This window comes from Chelon labrosus (genome assembly GCF_963514085.1).
Source record: "Chelon labrosus genome assembly, chromosome: 20".
Taxonomy (NCBI): Eukaryota; Metazoa; Chordata; class Actinopteri; order Mugiliformes; family Mugilidae; genus Chelon; species Chelon labrosus.
In genome coordinates, this window is record NC_140353.1 from 14,970,668 (window position 1) to 14,991,497 (window position 20,830).

General features: G+C 42.6%; 1 protein-coding gene across 1 annotated transcript in view; it reads right to left on the reverse strand.

The window, feature by feature from the left end:
• Positions 1–20,830, reverse strand: part of LOC311505387 (ryanodine receptor 3) — a gene marked incomplete at its 5' end in the record, with an annotated part of 106,637 nt that overhangs the window by 76,545 nt on the left and 9,262 nt on the right. Inside the window, 2 exon segments of the mRNA XM_084568935.1 lie at positions 4,740–4,844; positions 10,673–10,792. Coding sequence (XP_084425061.1) covers positions 4,740–4,844; positions 10,673–10,792 — 225 coding nt within the window.

The window sequence follows — 20,830 nt, forward strand, 5'->3', positions numbered from 1 at the left end:
GTAGCGTATCTCTAGCTGTTAACCACAAATAACATCCCTTTATCAATTTAGAAGTCGGACTTTTAACAGGATGCAGTGTGTGAGCCCTGCAGTGGTTTATGTATGTGGTCACAGTGTTGTGGTTTCCTCTCACTAAACTGGGATTGAAAACAGCAGGGGAACGGAAAAACATCCACACCGGAGATCGTCAGAGCAGCGTTCTCTCTTAGGCCCTGTCCAGACCTGGTATTAAGAGGCATCCCGGGTGATCCCATCACGAGTGGACAGCTTGAAGAACAGGCGCGCACACACCCAAGATGCATCGAGAATGCAATTTAGATCGGATTGCTCAGACCACATTTGGAGGTGGTCTGAGCCTCTTGTGACCACATTTGTTCAGCCAGCGTGTCCTGGCCACATTGGCGGACCTCCGGCTTATCTGACATTCCCTTGCTTAAACATCATTCATTCAGAAAACAACAACAACAACAACAACAAAAAAACGACACCCAGCCGTTATTTTGAATGATCGCCAAACAAGGCAAAAGGGAGAACTGAATAATAAATAAAACTATTCAATGTTGAATATTTGTAGGTTACAGGTATTTGTAATTCATGTCTCAACATGTGGTTAATTAGCAATGTGTGCATGTTGATGTATGCAAAGTAGCCGTGTGAAGTTAAATTGCCTTATTTCCTCAATAATTATTTCAATGGCTTTATTTACCAGAGATTTTTCTTTCACCGCTGCAAATAGCACAGCAGCATGTGTGGCAATTCCAGGGTTCGAGTAAAAATAACTGTAGTCAGGGTGGAACTAAATAAATATCACACATACATATATGTGTGTGTGTGTGTGTGACTTGACAACAAACAAAGCTGTTCATGGTTCTGAAACAACGGTAGGAAGCAATTTTGAGTTGTTGGATTGTTCGCAGCATATTCTGCTGGGCTCTAAATGATATTGCTGTTGCACACAGAGTGCAAAACTGTGAGGCGATCCCAAGTTGTCACTCGAGACACATATGGAGAAACGTTTTAATGCTAGATGTGAACACATGAACACATAACTTAAAGCTGGCCACCTGTGATCCGATCAGGACGCGTGCTCATACTTGGTCTGAACAAGGCCTTTTACTGATCTCTCCCTTTCTAACCAACGACACCCAAAACAGATCCGCACACTTAGGATAAGAAAAGTCAAATGTGCGCCGAGTGATCGCTGTTGGATGTGAAGCTTAATTGGGGCTGGCATTCACTCTAATTTACTGTGTTGTCTTTGCAGGCCCTCTCCTACGATTCCCTCTGTGTCTCGGTGCCTTCCGGCAAAAACAGCCTGAACTGCCCATTTGCTCCGGCCACTGCCTATTGATAAGCCCATCTGTTCAAAGACGTATTGATTTCAGAGCCTCAGCCGAGACATATTCAACCTCCATTTCCCCTTTAATGGCGCTTCCTCCAGTGACATTTCAGCACGGGCGAAGAATGATGAATGGGCAGACAATATCGGAAACAGATAAATGTGAGTGGAAGGAATGCACTGAAGTATCACAGTGAAAATGGCCAATTCAAACCGTCTACAGTCTAAAAGTCCCTGGGATATTTGCTACAACGACACATAAGGTGTTAAGGAATAAATTACTATTATGATTATAAAATTATGAAAGGGAAATCACACTCACTAGTACAATTTTCTCAACAGAAAAAAAAAGGTTCATGTGATTTTTAAATTTAGAATTTAAAAGACAAAGAATATTATACACATCTATTTTATGTGTAATGGAGATGGATGAGCAGATCGAAAGCCCAAATATGCACGCTGTTTGACTTGCAAAAAATATGTTTATATTCAATAACTTTCATCAGCCAATAGTGCTCTTCAACAACCATTTACTCGATAAAAGTCCAGTTCAAAATGTTGCAAATCAATACATTAGACAGTGTGCTGGATTCTTTTTATATATATATATATATATATATATATATATATATATATATATACATATATATTGGAAAAAAAAGAGAAAAAATGGATTTTACTCAACTAGCTGGACAAGTAATGTTTTGAAAGCAAAGCACTGAAAAGTAAGAACCACATTTGACATTTGATTTCTTTATGGTGATTGATTAGCGGCTGTTGACCAGATAAACAGCTGATGGTCATCAAGCTAAGTTGCAGGACGAGATGTGTGCTCGTGTTTGTAAGTTTAGCAAGAGACTTTAGCAGCAAAGCTAACTTGGGTAGTTGTTAAACATCTGCGGCAGGGGCTAACGGGCAGTTTCTCCATTGAGGCATCGGGCAACGGAGGGAGAAAGAAAGGACGTTTATTTCTACCACACTGAACCTCGATTTTTGGCTAGCTGATGCTGCAGTGCAACCAGAATGGGATCCAGAAGGGCTTATGCGCTTTTGTTTTACGTAACCTGTTTTTTTTTTTTTTTATCTTTCATTTGTTGTCACAGACGGTTGGATTGCAGTCAAGACATTCCTGTAAAACGGAATGGGTCGAGAACATCTGAGCTCATTATATAATTAGCGCAGCGGCTGAACAAAATGTTTTAATTAATTGTGGCAATTATCAACTCCGGTGCCGCTGCTTTTTATTCTGGACAATCTAAGTGATCTCTAAAATCTGATAATTGAAGAGTCATTTCTCTTTTCAATAATATTAAAGTCACATAGACACTGAGTTGACAAATGGCCACAATGTAGTCGATATTTGTGGTACTGCTTTGCTAAAACCAACTGTCCAATGCAATGTGACAGTGTCTAGTTAGATCACTGCTTATTGACCCATTAAGCGGGTCGCCTTAGCCCAGAGATGTGGCAGTAATGATTCCAACATCCGTCCCAGGACTGTATATATAACACAAGAACAGGTGAAGCCACATAGGATTGCGTCAGTGATGCGACCAAAAAAGTTAAAGCCTGGTCAGCTTCCATGACGCGCATCATGACAAGTGTCGGATGTCAGCTAGTTGCTTCATATCCCGGCTTCCACTGGTCAGTATGACCAATATTATATGTATTCCAAACAAATGAATAAACTAGAAGGGGAAGTTGTTGAATTTTTTTCTCAAGAAAAAAAGATGGATGTTCATTTAAATTGCAAATTAAGCGCTGTTTTAAGGCCTTAAAAGGGTGCTGAAGCAATAGGGATCTGGTTGGACTAGTATTTAAATACATTATTTGAGCTTTAATCTAGCGTTTAATATTCTCAGAGCCCTTTTTCTCAGTCGCGGCTCATAATTTCCTGCCAGCTGGAGCTAACACTCCCCACATCAGCAGTGGAACCAATGGTCTTGACTTCCGTCATTCTGCGACACAGACAGTCCGCTGTGGCCACAAAGCCCCAGCGCCGACACCTCCGTTTATTTCTGAAGTCACCCGGGATTTAGGGAAATGCTCGCCATCGTTAGCCGTGTGGCATTATAGAGTGGACGGGCTAAAGACTCCAAGATGTGGGAGCTTTCATGGCTTAAACCAGTCGAGATACCGTCTCGTTGCACAAATGTCCGTGTCACCTCAGCTGTTTGCATCATCTCGCAGATTCTCGAAGCACGCCGCAGCCGCTGTGATTCGAAGATACTGTGACAAATGAGAGCTTATCCTGCGTGGAGGGTTGCGCGAAACAAATGATACTTGCAATGAGCATCCATCTGAAACCCCTGAGGACAAGACTGACGCTAATCCAGCATTGGTGCCGCTCTAGTTCTCCAGCAATGGAAAGTGAGTCGTGAGAGAAGTGATGTTTGAGGACAACCTTATTGGGAAGTGTATACAGAACTGAATTTGTCCTTGTCAGCTTGGTAGGTGCTCAAGCGCTATCTGCTCACACAGTGTACACAAAAAAAATCCATATGATCATCAGTTATTTCAAAGCATTGGGTCATTCAGTTGATAAACCATGATCTCTAATGATTTCTAATGTAGTGGTGACATGTCGTGGGAGACAAAACACAACGAGGGGAGAACAGAATAAAATAAAAAAAAATGTGTTTTAGAATTTGTCTACCCATGCATAATGAGTAAAGAGAGGGGAATGGTATGAATGGTGAACATACCCATCGATCCGGGCCGCGTGTCTATCATGCGGAAGATGGAGATTAAATACAGAAAATAGAAGATAAAGATGGGAGAATTACACGTGTCACAGCAGAGCGAACGAGAAGGAAAAAGACTTGCAAGAGGACAACTGAAACAACATAGGAGTACAGAATACAGTGATGAATGAGCGCTAATAACAAATCCTACCACATCCTTTTCACTGTAGAAGCCTATTCACTTTCACTAACATCTTGGAATTAACCAATCTAATCTTCCGTCAGCTGCTGTCTTAGCCTGTAGACTTTTCCGGTGGTTATTTTACAGAAAAGGTAAAAGGGAGAAGTAACTAAAGTGGCTAAATCATGCTGTTTTCCTTCCAGCCTCTGTATTAATGAAATGGGCAAAAGTGCACACAGCACTTGAGGAAAAGCTGCAGCGGGGCCAAGACGTCCCCTTCATCTTCATCAATATTCATAGAGGCCTGGACCTTTCTGCAGTCAGGGTCCCTAGGCCACCGTAATGGGCCTATTTCCCTCATTAATCTCCTCACTGTGTCTGAACAATATCCAACTTAGCTGACTGCATTCATTACAGCTGCCTCTTCTGAATGTCATAACACACTGGGACATGCGCCACGTGACTCAGAGATGGGGTTATGAAGAGCTGGAGTATGCGTCTGCGTGCGTTGGCGTCGGCGTTCCGCGTCACTCACCCCTTCGCTGTTCTGTCCGCTCTTAGCCAGCATCTCCTGCAGGGCCCGCACTGACAGAGACTGTTCCAGCACAAAGGTACAGATGCACAGGTCTGGAGGAACATACTGCAACAACAGAAAAATAGGTCGTGGGTTAAAAATTAACAAAGCAGAAGGATTCTCACTGTGGAATTTTATACTTACATTTCTAGCAGCATAAGTCCTATTTTCAAAGTGTAGAAAAAGATTAAATCATTCATGGACGTTCCTGGTCCAATGTTTCAAAGTTTCTTTCTTTTTCTACACAGGGGGGAGTGTCTATAACCATTTTTTTCATCTTGAATGATTCAAATTATGAATCAACAAGGTATGTTGGGTCAAAGAGAGTTGGGACAAAGAGCAAATGTGCCTTATTATGCCTGCTGAGGCCACCAAAATGCCAAATCTATATCGAAGCCAAAGCCAGCAGCCTTTTGACCCATTATAAAAAAATCCACCTACCAGCCACGACCCTGAAGCTCATCTTGCTGAATCAAAGCAAAAAGCAAACTAAAAAAAATCTATTTGCTGTTTGACAGGGGGCCTGTGTGCCAGACTGGTGCTTTGCCTAGTTGTGCAGAACCAGACAGTTTCCAATGTTTTGTGTTAATCTAACCTAACTGACTGCTGGTGGTAGCTTCATATCTGTACACAAGAGTGACATCAGTCTGGTCCTTTAACTCAAGAAAGTCAGTGTAGACATACAAAATAGTAAGGACATTAAATTGAAAGTGTTGTGTTTTGACATTTGGGCCATCGTATTATCCTCAACATTTGATCCTCTTTGCAAAAGAGCTTGTGTATAATGGTGGTGAGCACTAACAGTAGACAGATCAGTCACTTTGAACAAGTAAGTATACCGCAACATTTATCAGCACCATCATAAAAAATAACCATCAAAGGATCCATTAGGTGCCAGTGATAGGAACCTCCTACTGGAACTTCTCTTATTTAAACCTTTGACATCTGGGGTATGATGTTCTCTTTGCTACTGGAGTGTGTAGTGCCATCATGCCAAGATCTAAGCTCTCTTAAGGCCTTCACAAATGTGGATGCCTATGAATCTGGCAAGAGATTAAAGGGCTCTCCACATCGTTTAAAATAAATCATTCCACTGTGAGGAAAATCATCTACAGCCCAAGTGGCAAAGGTTTCAAACGACTGCTAATTTGTCTGGGGTTGACAGCCTCAGCACATTCAGCCCAACTGAACAGGCTGTTATATGCAAAAAGAAAACCCCAAGGTTTCTTCAAGGGATCCGCATGCAATCGTGGGGTCAGTGAATGCGTCAACCAAAGGGAGATTGGACAAGTTTGACCTGCCTGGGAGGCATGCCAGGAAAAATTGTTGCTGTCCATAAAGAACAGTAGAGCAAAACTACAGACAAATCAAAGAAGGTTTTTCGTTGCTTTGTTATGAATTCTGCATCATATCAAACATACTTTTGTCTGAAAGTTGTAGTTGAACCAGAAGTAGATTTTTTACCAGGATAATGCAGCTAAATTAACTAACAAAACCAACAAGGAATATCTTAAAAAGAAGAACTGGTGGGTTATGAAGTGTCCCAGTCAATGAATATATTCAGCAAGCAGATATTAGAGACTGTAGGACGGTTATGTAAAACATCTACAAGAAGTAATTCTGCTAAAAGCAAGCAATGCTAATGTATCAAGTCAAGGGTGAAGTTTTATTACAGAAGAATATTACATTTACTCATATTTTTGTTAAATAAATTATTTTTTCCTTGTGGTGTTGTAGTATCCTACCTATATTGACCCAACCTTAATGCATTCATGAAAAGTTTACCACAAAAATCTTATCCTGCGATCCACCGACACTGATTCTAATTTTGTGCTTTAAAACTTTTTGCTGCATAAGCAAAAATATCTCCATATAGTCAGAAAGGGGAAAGCTGCTCCCTCAATCTGCAGGGATATTGTGATTAGATGCCCACTCATAAAATCTATGCCGACCACTGCATTTTTCCCCCCACTTGAACCAAGTTCATCTTAATTGAGTGGGCGATATTCATTAAAAGGTGCTTTAAAAACAGACTGAGTGCTCTCAGGTCGGTCTGCGCTCAGATATGCTAGGTCTGGGAAAGAGGACTATTACAAAAATGGAAAAGATGCCAAATCCCATCCCAAACCAGGGCAGTGCTGGATGGGACAGGCAATTCACTGACAGAATGAGGAAAGCAGCGAAGGAGATATAGCAGGGTATGGCGGCAAGATAAATGATTCCAACCTAAACACCCTCCCTGGCCTCCTTACTGAGTATCTCAACTCCTCACAAAGTGGTTCATTCACACAGGTATATCTAACTTCAGTTAAAAACTTTACAAAACACGGTTTCAGGTTCAAGTAGCCGGATGGTAGACCCAGGCAGGACAAGGGGCGAGTTTTAGTAAACAAACAGAGACTTGTTTTATAGCAACACATGGCAGTGTGGCTGGAATTCAACAATAGTGTTTCCAGATAGTCTCACTGGCCAGCAACAGATACATTTCCAAATGCCACACTCGCTTAATTTAGACCTGTAATGGTGTGTTTTATTTTAAGGGGTGGAACAATTTATTTCAGTTCCAAATGTTGCATTTACAGCCATGCTCCCACAAATGCACTAAAAGGAATAGTGGACCATTTTGCGAAACAATTTTCTTTCTTTTTGGCACTCAGTGTCACTTTCATGTCTGTCAGCTGCAGTTTACACAAAGCTTTACAGATGTCTATAGTAACATTTAGTTAAAGGTTTTGGTTCATTGTACAATAGGCTACCTGCTTAATACCTACCTAGAGGATGACATAGCTGAAGAGTTAGACCACTTTGGGAGGTGGTAGAGACTGACTAATATATGTAATACATGAACAAAAACATAACACAAAGGAAACGGACAAACAGCTAGCAAAACCTGTTTGCTAACAAGTTAATCAAAAAGTTAAGTTAAACAAGAATTTGAGACTATTGCTTGTTTCAGTAGACAGCTAGCTTGTGTTAGCATAAAAAATAAAAGCAGGGTACAGCTAGACTGGCCCCTTTACGAAAGCACTAAAAGAGTAAATAAGTAAATAAATATTCCTTCCTAACATCTCTTAACCTAACAAACACAATTCTTGTTTGTTACATCTTAGTTATTATATTTAGTTTGATGTATCTAATGTTTGGTAGACAACTGCGGATCTGGTACAAAATCCCTCATAAAACAACTTGTAGCAAACTTTTTGGGTTTATGAACACATTACACTAAAAAAATAAAACGTTAGTTAGCTTTAACTGGGTGCTCTTTGTTTGTAGGTTTGCAGACTTTTTTGTATGAACCCTGGGTTTCCATCGCTTTTTCTCGTCGCTGTGCTAAACTCCAGTCTACCTTCACATGAATGGACATTTCTGAATGGTAATGACCATCACCTAAATCTAGGCACAAATGCATTTCCTAATATTTGTTAAATTATCCACACCCACATGTAAATACACCTATCAGCCATAACAGTATGACCACTAGTAAAGAGAATAACCCCTGATTATTTTTTTATATTAGCAGGAATGAGCAGGATTACCCGTTAAGTGAGCATTTTATCTCAATTCCCCAAAATCTCCATCGAATAGAGCATCTGTGGGATGTGCTGGACAAAAAAGTCCAATCCGTGGAGGACCCACATCGCAACTTGCAGGACTTAAAGGATCTGCTGCTAACGTCTTGGTGCCAGATACCACAGCACACCTTCAGGGGTCTAATGGAGTCCATGCATCAATGGGTCAGGACTGCTGTGGCACCAAAAGGTGGACCTACACAACACGGGGCAGGTGGTCATGAAATTATGGCAGATCGCAGCTGCATCTGCCATAATTTCATCTGCAGTTCTGCACATCTCTGTCTCTGTGCAGTATAACAATGTTAAGATATGCTCTTTGACATGTTAGCTCTCTCTAGAAACTGTAGAGAAAACTTAATAAGGCTCTGGTAAGAAGCAGTCCAGCCTTTCCCTCGTCTCTCTGGGTGACTAACGACTGACCTTTGCCCTCTCCAGGCACAGGACTGTAACAGTTGGTGGGGAGGGGATTGCTTTGAGAGATCAGGGCAGTGGAATGAAAGTCTAAGAAAGCTGGAGGGGATGATGAGTTTCCAACCGAGTATCCAGTGAGACATTTTAACAGCAGCTTTCCTAAGAATTTGGTTTATGACCAATCGTGGTGACGGGCCAGGATGTATTTCGTCTTTATCCCTGTCTCCAGAGACAGGGTGAAAAAGGGTTAAAGCAAGCTGATTAAAGAGGTGACTTCATACTCTGTCGCTGGTTTTCAGCTTAAATCGAGCAGGTGCTTAAACTGTCTACTGATACAGAACGGAAATTAAACACACAATCTACAACTATCCTTTGACCACCGCTAGTTTGTCAATTCACGTACCATACACAGAACATAGACACAGCATCACGACCATTACGGCATACAGGCATCCCTCCAGTGGCCATAATATTGAGTCTCTGACAGGCAGGAGCTGCTGGTAGTGTATCACAATCAACCAGCGTCTCACAGCCTGATTGATGTTGCCATTTAAACGGTGCACACTCTAAATCAACCTCATCCTGTCGACTTGGTTCTGTGCCCCATTAGAAGACTAGTTCACCAAGGAAAGGAGGCTTCCTATATTCACTTTTAAATTGACATTTTTTATTTTTTTTTTTACATCTCTGTTGTTTATCCCAGAGGTGGGGGTGACGCCTCCGTTCATAAAAATGGCAGACAATGAAGACACAGCACCTGATAGGGAGAACATCCATCACACCTGTCAGGTATAATTACCATCCAGAAAGGGATGAGAGCCTAACCTCCCCCTCCAACGTACACACACAGCAAAGGGGAGCATATCCTAAATTCCAGGAGTATGTGGGTCTTTGCTCATGTGTACAGTGTTTACTCTTCCTCTTTCAAAATTCTCATCTTGTCCTCCTCACCCAGAAAAGCATCTTTCTGTCTATTTAAATAACCCTGTGTGCTAGCTTGAGTGAAATTCATCTCAGACGATACTAATGGATCTTGATTAAAGGACAATCAATGTGGAAGAAGCCTGTAAGGCCCGCTGTCGACTACAGCTTTGCTACAGGAAAACATTAATGCCAGATTAGCAGCAGAGCAATAACGGCAACTGAAAGGTGAAAGTGGGATTGATATTCTCTCCAACAACCCAATCATCGTTCTAGTATTTCTGCCTAATAAGTGGATCTTTTGGAGAAATAACATTCTGGATGTGCTCCATAATAGTGTGGATTCATTACACTAAAATGCATTAGGGCGGCAACCCACTGACGACAAAGGAAAACAATTAAATTTAACTCATTAAAACTTTGCAATTAGTCGCACACACCAGCGAATGCATCTGCAACTACGACCGTGCTGCTGAGCTGCAATAAAGCTGTAGGCAATTACAGCCAACAGCGGCGCTGCTTATGAAACAATCCATCAAACACGTCCAGGGGCGTAATTTCAGGGAATTATTATCTGACGGTGGGCCCACAGAGATGTGACGTTCTCCCTGAACCTTTGGAAGAAAGGCTCATCGAGGAGACTGTGCTGTTGTTCCCTCTTTGATGAAGCGCCGAGCTGCCTTTCTGTGCACCCTATCTGCTTGGCTTCTGTGATTGTTTGCTGGACGTAAATAAGAACGAACTAAACGGGCATTTCGTTCGAGTTCTCGTCTGGATGAATGCGCCCTTTCATCTGGTTCACTTTCCTGCCAACTGCTTCATGTGGCATTTGTTGCTTATATTAGTGTCTGAATGTGCATATGTGCATGAACATAAAGTCCATTATATAACTGCAGCAAGAACAAAGTACATCCCACTCCAATAACATGCATATGTTCTGTGTTTCACTGATCTCAGATCAGACAGTATCAGTGGAGCCGCCGCGCCTACCTTCGCCTCCGATGTGGGCTCCAGGTAGCACAGCCGATTGCCGAGCCCCTCAGCAGCCAGGCAGAACTTGCGATTCTCCTTCTGGATGCTGGCCACGCACTGGAGCACCACTTCATCATCCTGTCAAGACAAAAACGGACTTTAGTCTGTGTGTTTGTTAGTACAGACATAGAATGCATGTGCGTGTGTGTGTGTGTGTGTGTGTGTGTGTGTGTGTGGGAGATATCCCAAGAGAAACCGAATTCACCCACACACATCCTAGTCTATTGATCAAGGAAGACTCCGGTACCACTGTGGCCTGAAAAGAGTTCTTTCTCTGTTCAGTCCTCCACACAGTAGTAGGAAAACAGCAGAGAGCCGAAACAGGCTGTAGGATTGAATCTTTACACTAGAACCACAGTGTCCATATACACCAACCAGCCACAACATTAAAACCACTGACAGGAGAAGTAAATAACATTGACCACCTTGTGACAATTCAATATTCTGCTGGGAAACATTTAGACCTGGCATTCATGTGGATGTTACTTAGACATGTGCCACCCACCTAGACCAGACCAGACACCCCCACCCCATAGCAATGACACTCCTTGATGGCAGCAGCCATCCCCAGCAGGATGCAGCCTGACACAGGCACACACACAATCTTCTTCTAAACAAGAAGTGCAGTTTGAATGTAAGATTAACGGTTGTTGATACTGACAGAGTTGTATTCACTATTGCTTAGAAGCGTTTTGTTGATTGTGTATCAATATAGATGATATTGTCACTGCATTACTGCACCAACATAGCCTGGAAGCCAGTCTGAAGTTCCCCCAAACATGAACATTTTTTAGGGGGATCTTCTGTCTTGAGTTGCTGCGTCGGAATTCATTATGCTCTGTGAAGATCTGCCAGGCCAATCAAATCATTTGGTTGGGATTCATGCAGTGATGGACAAGAGATTAACAGTATTGCAGTCATACACGGTACGTCATCTTTGCGCCATTGCGTTGACTTTCTTAACAACAAAATGACTCTGATTGGTTGCTGGACTATCGAAATGCCCAAAATGAAATCCCAGTGTTAACAAACCAATAGTCTGATAAGAACTGAGTCTTGCTACTCCAGACTAGTACTAATGTACTAATGTTCTGTTGCTGTTTGAGACAATTTGTGCAATATCTTGACAGAGTATACCCTGGGTTTATGTTGTCTTATCTGTAATTTCAAGATCTTGCAAAAGAACTGCAGTTCAACGGGTATTACCGACTGTTTACAATATATACATATACTGTGTAGAGGAAATAAAGTGTTCTCGAACAGGATACGAAAATATTATTCAGAATCCTGATGCTAGCTCAATTACTAAACTTTCCATATAAAGGAAAAAGAAACCATACATGAGCTAAAAACTGAAAGCTCAACTGATTTCCAGTGCCAAACAAATTATCCCTTTTGTGGGGTATGTTTCCCACACTAAATGCGAAGATCCAGAAGAGACTGCCCATGGTTGATCCCCTTGAGTCGACCAAATCTCATTTAGGCTGTTTACATTTCTTTTTTAGGACAAATGCGGCTGAGGCAATTGGCATGTAAAAGAAGGCATTTATGTGTATAAAGCCAATCACTGCATGACTTTAATGCTGCATTAGTACTCGTGAAATTGTGTTAAAGCATGCTTGCCTATATTTGTTTTATACATTCCGCATTTGAAGTATCTTGTTTTTCTGTTAATTATGGCTTTAATAATTAGGGTTTTACATAAAATGAAATTACACAACCATTATTGACATATTGATACGGATTGTCTTATTAGGGCGCTATTGATTAACGTCATTAACAACACATTATCCTTAGTGTCTCAGCACTGTGTTTACACGCATTGACAGCACACAAAGACATACGTATATCTATTGTCTGAATGAAAAATGTCTATAAAGCCTGCTTTCTGTCTTTGTGTGAGTCTGTTACAAATGCCAGCCAAGGCCGGTGTAGCTAACAGGGACAGAAGTCTCTCAATATGCATTCTTTTTTGGTATTACAATCAGGAGCTGAAAACACACTCATCATTCCACGGCTGTGTAAATGAGTTGATTGTGTTTATAGCGCCGGCCCCGTAAACGCTGAATTGGGCGTAGTTACTCTTCACGACAGCAGAGCAAGCGGAAATTTGCTGATATTGGCTGTTAGGGGACGGGGAGGGGTGGGGAGGCCGGAGCACAATTGCCAGCTGCATTATTTAATGTGAGAGGGATTGTGCTGAGCCCAGAGTGCAGCAGCAGCAGCAGCGTAGTAGTAGTAACAGTAAAGCATTCCATTACGGCGCAGCACGATGCACGTCACAGGGAGGGAGAGGAATGAAGGCGGCAAGCATCTGCGCATTTCCGAGTGCGTGTGCATGGACCCTTTTTATTTACGTGTGTAGAAGCGCTGCATGGAAATCAATATGACAAGCCTCAGGGGCCCCACAACCTACGCCTGACACATTTATTTTTGTGCTGATGCTCACGTGTGCCTCTGATGTGGTTCAAGTACAGACTGTAATTCTGAGCACATTGTGAGGGTGTAAAGACGTTAACCTTCAGAATAAAAAAAGAGAAAATGAAGAAGGAAGAACTGTTTTGTTGATCACTATGATTCAAAGTAGTTGGACCCATTTAGCCTTGAGGTGGTTATTGTGTTGTCTTAAACACCAGTTTCCCCATTTATATAGAATTATATTGAAATTAATTATATTTTCTACGTAATATATGAAGAGAGCTGTGGATTTAGTTGTGTTTTCATTTTGGAATCTGTGGTTTGTAGTATTATTATATGGTTATAATTGTATGGTGTTGTACACCTATCAGGCATAACATTATGACCGCCTGTCTAATATTGTGTAGTTCTCCCTTGTTCCTCCAAAACAGTTGTGACTCATCAGAGAATGGACATGGTCCTTCTGAGGGTGTCCTGTGGTGTCTGGCAACGGAATGTTGTTAGTGGGGGCCTTTGGGTCCTATGGGTTGAGGGGAGGGGCCTCCGTGGATCAGGCGTGTTCCTGTGCATCCAACAGATACTTGATCAGTTTGGGAACTAGTGAATTTGGAGGCCAGGTCAACACCTTGTGCTGTTTTTACGTAAGCAATACAATAAAATACATAGAAGAGAAACAGAATGTATAGAAACTGTGCCTGTGAGTGTGTGTGAGGCAGTTCGGCAGTTCAATAGCCCCTGATGGCTTGTGGATAAAAACTGTCGCTGAACCTGCTGGTTCGAGTCTGGGTGCCGCAGCAGTGTAAATAGCCTATAGCTGGGATGGCTGGGGTCAGAGAGGATTCAATGTGCCTTCCTCCTGCAGCGCTGCCTGTACATGTCCTGGGTGGCTGGCAGCTCAGACCTGGTGATGCACTGGGTTGATTTTACCACCCTCTGCAGGCACTGCGTTGGAGGCGGTACAGTTGCCGCATCAAGTCGTAATGTTCCCGGCCAGGATACTCTCGATGATGCATCTGTAAAGTTTGAGAGTATCCTGGTGTTCATGCCGAACCTCCTCAGACACAGTGGGGAGGAGAGTCACTGTCTTGCTGCCTTTAGGATCATTAACAGCTGAGATCCTCACTGATGTTGATACCCAGGAACCTGACTCTCTCCACTGCTTCTCCATTGTTGTGGATGGGCCGTGTCCTCCACCCTGAAGCCTCCTGTAGTCCACGTCCTTCTCCTTGGTTTTGCTGACGTTGAGAAGGAGGCTACTGGCTTTGCACCTTGATGAAAGTTCTCTCACCTCCTCTCTATAAGCTGTGTCATCACCGCTCATGATGCAGCCAATGATGGTGGTGCCTAGCATTGGAGCTATGCTTGGACGTACAGGCATGTGTGTAGAGGGAGAAAAACAGAGGGCTGAGGGCACATTCTTGGGGGGGGGGGGGGGGGGGGGGGGGGGCAGTCCTCAGGTTCAGTGTGGAGAAGGTGGAGTTGATGATCTGTACCTTCTGTATGTCTGTTCGTCAGGAAGTCCAGTATCCAAATGAACAGGGAGGGGCTGATATTTAGGTCCCTGAGCTTCATGACGAGTTCACGAGAAAAACACATATTTACAGAGACAGCGAGGGAAAAAATGAAAAAGGTCATGATTCAGAAGAACTTAATACTACAGAGAGGCAACACAACAAACCTAAATTACCAATGCAAGACGGCTGTTGTGACTTCTCAAAAACAAAACAACTACCTGAGCTTGACAACTGTGCGAAACCACTTTAGAAATATAGACTTTACCCAAAAAAATAAAAAATAAATCACAGCACAAGGTCTCCTGACAGGTAATTTTCTGGAGCTTTCAGACAGGTGGAATTTGTTTAGTTGTCATGGAAATTATTCAAAACAGTCAGAGATGATGAAGGTCAAAATGCCCAAGTGGAAGTGGAAGATATTTTAGTTTGAATGACTGAATTGCTGGTGAGTTTCATGCATGGATAAAGTAGTATATTCAATAATGTATATTGCATTACTTAATCAAATTATGATGAATTATCATTAACAAAATCAATATCCTAAATTGTCTGTGATCTAATAGTCTTGTATTTAGGAAATAATACACTGATGAGTCTTACACAGTCTGTCATTCTAATACACAGTGTACAGTATGTAGACAGCAGACACACTTTAGCTAGCGCTGCCTGCTGGGATTGATCATGCCATTCATGAGATTGTTATGGGAAAGACTTTGGACAATGCTAACAGTCTCAATCAATAGGAAAATGTTATTCAGCTCAGATGCAGATTGAAATTAATAGGGCTCTATGGCAAACCAACACTTGGCCAGGTCAGAACATGCAATCAGTCTCCCTGTTGAGGGAGCAAGCACTGGGTTGATCTGTGCCACGTAAGGACAGTATCGATCGACACATCTCATTCCTGCCTGTCTGAGTGCCAAGACGTACCCACACACACACAGGGATTCATCTCTTTAATCAAAGAAGATAACTCTCATGTGTCAGCCTCCGTCTAGCCCACAACTGGCCTTTTTCCCCCGTCTCACCCCTGCATTGAGGTACAATCATCTAGAATGGTCCCCCTCTCTCTCATTCCCTCCCTCACCAACCCCTCCTTTGCACTCATCTCCCGTTGTACCTGCTTGCCACACAAGAGGAGGAGGAGGAGGACACACACCGCTATCAATCATTCATAAAGCGGAGCACTAAGTGATGTCAGCTGAGCTGGAGGGAAAGAAGATGCTCTCTTTAATTTGAGATGGGTCAAAATCTAAAGAGAACATCTGGCTTTAGGGGATTCGAATGCTTTCACTTGACTGTACAAAGGTATTTCATCTCTGAAGAAACAATTTAAAATGCCAAGCGTACCCAGAGATATTTATATAAGGTCAGAAAAACACTGGAACTTTTGGGAAAACCTCAATTCAAAGTCACACTGACTTTTGTACATAGCTTAGCTCACAGCTTAACTTTGTGAACCTTCCCTATATTAGGAAGTGACATTAGAGAGACTGCTGGACAGGATACAGTTCACATGAAATTTAGTGTGTTTGAATGCAAACAAATGAATCATTGTTTAACTGTGTCAAAATGTAACAGGAACTACTGTTGTAGCCAACATTCTCATCCTGCAATCAGGGGTGCAGGGGGTGTCAGGACAGGCAAACCAAGCTATTGTTTGGAGCCCCATCTGTCATTGCCCCCCTTCCATCTACCCTACGTCAGACTTCACCAGTTTGTACTTGAAGTGATAGCAAACGTACCACTTTGTCTGGGATCCTCCAGAAAATGGGATCGCCACTGTCTGCATTGTTAAACGATTTGATGTTTAACATGTTTAAAGAAACATACTAGCGTGCCACTAGCTAAAATATACTCATCCGTTCTCGCTACTTGTCCTAGGTGTGGCAACAAAGTATCGCCGGGCCACATGGTCTGGTCTTGTCCCTCCCTAGTTGATTTCTGGTCCTCCTTTTTTGACTATTTGTCTATCAGTTCTATGCAACACATCCCTTAAACCCAAGAAACACGCTCTAAAACCACAGCAACAGTGTCAACTAATAAAACACAACAGAACTGAACATAAACACATGAGCTTATCAACATGTGCGATGCAGATACTGTCTAAATCAGCGCCGTCAATGGCATTTAATCATAACAGCGTGTTGTCAGATAGGATAGTGTAGCCAGGATTAGTGTTATTTCCGCGTACCCCAGCTAAAGGTCTAATAACTTTGACAACGAAATTCACCATCAATTTGTTGATTTGCAGCCTCATTCTCTCTTTTGACCGTTCCTCTGCTAGCTTTAGCGTATGCCTTTCAGATGAGTTTTCATTGCAGCAGTACTTTTGTTGTGTTTCAGGACTGACTTACATATTTTGCAGTCACGGTAGTATGAGCTTCATCCTTATAGAAGTATTTCCACACACTTGAGGAACCGCTGCTAATTGCTGCAATGACCCACTGGGCTCCTCACCTGTCTTCTTGGAGGCGTCCATGTTGTTATTGTCACGTGATCGGCGACTAGTCGACTTGATACTTAAAGCTCATGGCACATCAGTAAAGTCGACTGCAACCTCTAGTATGCACCCTATACCGAAATAAATAAATAAATAAATAAAAGAAAAAAAATAATCTCATTAAGATTAAACGATAATCTGACACTTTTGTCTCTTTATTGATGTCATTGAAAAAAACAGATTATAATCCTTGACTGAATTGCTTCCTCATTTGTATACCATTGCTATCTGTAAATACACGCATTTGTCATCTCCGCTGTAAGTATGCAATACCACAATAGCATAAAACCCCACCTTGCTCTAGTGAAACGTGCATCAGTAGTGCTACAGCATATCAATGAGAATACTCTTTTTCCATTTCGCACTTTCCTGAGGAACAGGGGAATCAAGATATATGTGGAGATGTTAGCATGGGGAAAGCTTCCTTGAAGAGAGTATTATTGCTGATGTGTGTCGCACTTATTCACTAACAATACTGTTTCCAAATGAATGATCTTATTCGTAGGTAAAGGAGATTACAAACTTAAAATGAAGCCAGCGTGTTTTTATGGCTTGAGAAAGAAAACAATCCTGGCATGAGGGCCCTTATAAGTAAGCACTTCCAAGAGTATCTCCCAGCTCAGCTTTTAGGCGCACTGCTACATGTGCAGTTGTTGATTATCCCTTCAGAAAACAAAGCTGGAAAGTCTAGGGTTTGTGGAGTGTGACTTGATATTATTTAGGAAGGCGTCCTCCTGAGTGCTGGAATTAGTGGGAGCAATCTGAATCAAGGTCTGGAGTATAGAAGCCTCGAGTTTGTAGAAATGTCTACAGCGTTTCAGTAGCTGGTGCAGTATAGTGCATGCCATGATCTCATAAATGAAACAGGCTCTCACCACCTTATCATGCGGCGCACAGGGCCGCAGTGCTTTGGCATCGTGTTTGCTGTACAGTACATCCCGGAGGCGCTACAATAACTGCTGTAAAGCTGGAGTCGCAAAATATCTTAGAGACACAAACAAGCCGGGGCAAGAGAAAGTCTCACAGAGTCGTTTGTGAGCAATATGAGGCTGGGTGCGACAGCAGCTGAATTGCTCCAGTATTTCATGTGTTTCTCCAATGCTTCCCATGAGGCTTGTTATTACTACTGCTTGCACTGTGTTACACAATCTTTTGGCATCCTCATCCTTCATGTTATTTCATGTAAATTTTTGCATAATTTTAGTAGCATAATAAACACTCTGGGAATACATTAAAAGTAGTTTCATCAATAATGCATGTCCTGTTCAAATCTATGATAGATTTTGGGTTCTGAGAGATCCATGTCAGGCTTGGTATATAAATGTCTGTGTACATACACAGTAAAAAATGCACTGGTGCGAAAGGTTGATTGTAAAATATCTAAAGGAGTCCGTAAAGAAAAGTCAATTACACCTCCCGTTAAAGAAGAAACTGACATTGCTAAGTATATCCCATCAATGTGAAGACTTGTGGTGATAAAACCCTGACTCTGCTCCTGCAGCTGCAGCAGCTTTCTGCTCTGTGCCTCGCTCTTTGAGGTCAGATTTGTTCGGTCTACTTCTGCTTGATCCCGTGCCAAAGAATCTGGTGAATCAACAGCAAATTGATCCGAGGGTGGCACCGAGCGGCCCCCTAGGAGGTGGTTGAAGGGTACGACAGAGGAGAGAAGGAAGGGGAGGGGAGAGCATGGGAGGTAATAAAAGGAAAGGAAAGGAAAGGAAAGGAAAGGAAAGGAGCTGGTAAATTGGCAATGGAAAAAAAAGATCTTGTCTCCTAGGGCATGAAAAACCAAATGCACCACCACACAGCAAATCGCTGCACTTGCCTCCACTTGCCTTTGTCCCCATGTGACATCATTCTACAGTGCGCTAGATAATAAGTCACCATCATCACCAGGGGCATGCAGCAAGTCAACACTGTACAGAGGCTGGCTCACCCGCCGAGACTTTGTTCCGGACAGATTGATACAGCTGGAGAACTTTGCAGAACAAAATGCAGCTGGGCAGCTGCTGCACTCCCTACGAGCCTTAGCATCCTGCCTTGATTTTCTTGTCTCTTGCCCACACACACACACAAAGCGTAGGTACAGAAAAAGATCTGGTGTTTCCCAGGCATATTAGCAGGCTAGCCACAGCAGTAACATGAGAGAGGAGAGGCGAGGAAGGCAGTCTATTCTGATACACACACACACACAAAAAAAAAAGTATTCCTGCAAGAGAAGAATCATCTGCCTCTGAATCATCAGAATATAAAATGTAGGACCTGGTTGTGCTGTATGTGTCAGTTACTTTCATTAACATCAACAATCACATTGAAGCCATGTACACAGGCAGAGGCATCTCTTCAAGTAAGCAAATCTAAAAGTGTAATAACTGCATTCAAAGGTTTTGGAAATAAGTTTTTGTTGGTTACACTACAGTGTGCTAGCGTATCTGCATAACAATAACTGGAAGTCATGTGCCAACCTTTCCTAAAATGGTCCCCCGGATTCAGAGGAAGCGCTGGGAGACGAGAAATGTTTGTTCCAGAATACTCTGGTAGAGATTAGCAGCTCTCCGCTGGTTTACCGTTGTGAGTGATTCATAGACTTGTAGTCTAATGCTCTCTCGCACCACGGAGATGGAAAGAAAAAAAAACCCAACTTTGGATCAGAGGAGAGAAGCTTTGTTCTCATGACTCAGTGTTACTGTGTAAATGGGAGTGCTAATGCTCATCTCGAGGCAAACTGCTGAACATGCTGCCCCCAGTGAGCAGCAGCAGATAGAACGAGAGAGAGAGGGAGACAGAGAGAAAGGCAAACACAGCTATGGAGAGCACAAAGACCTCACACACACATCATTAAAATCCCCAGGCCGGAGAGACACCAAAAACTAATCTCGACATCCGCTAAAATTGTAGCCTCCTTTAGAGGTTTGCTGAGGATGACAGCCTTGCAGCTTGTTACTGAACAGTGTCAGTCGCGCAAAGTGCATGCAGCTGCTGCCTGGACAGAAAACACTGTGTTTGGAGAGTCAATAAATACAGTTTGTACACTGTACAAAAAAAAAGTCATGATCCTCAACATCAGGTCAGGTAGGTCGAGTTTATATTACTTGTCTGCTACACACACACATAAGCAAGAGTTCCAGAACCAGGTCTCCAGCACTGAGCTCAGCTGACTTCATAAGAATGAATAAATGAGAAAATACCATGAAGGCACTGGAAGGTAATCTGATCTGTGGTGGTTCAATAGTCCCATCCATATTCGATTCTCCCAGGTTGCTTGTGTGTGTGTGTCATCAGTCATCTGGCACATATTGTGCTTCAGACTGTCTAATCACTGTGGGCAATCTAATTTCCCAATCACCACAGAGTCTCACTGTACAGCTGTGAGCAGCAGCGACCATATGGACCCAGGTAATCCATCTCCAAGATTGGACAGGTATGGCGATCACTGTTAACCAAATAGCGTGGGCTGAAAAATGGCTACATCTTCAACGGTGTTGAATGTTTGTGGCTGCCGTTTGTGTGGATTTGGTGCACTTGCAGCGTATTAGCGTGAAAAGTCAAAGTTTATTGAAAACGAAGGCTGCTACAGGTCATCTGAGAGGAGAGTGTATAAAGGATATGAGTGGGCCCTGCAGGCAGATCAGGTCCCAGTTCCTGAGGTATTAAGCTCGTCTACATGCCTCAGTACCGGAG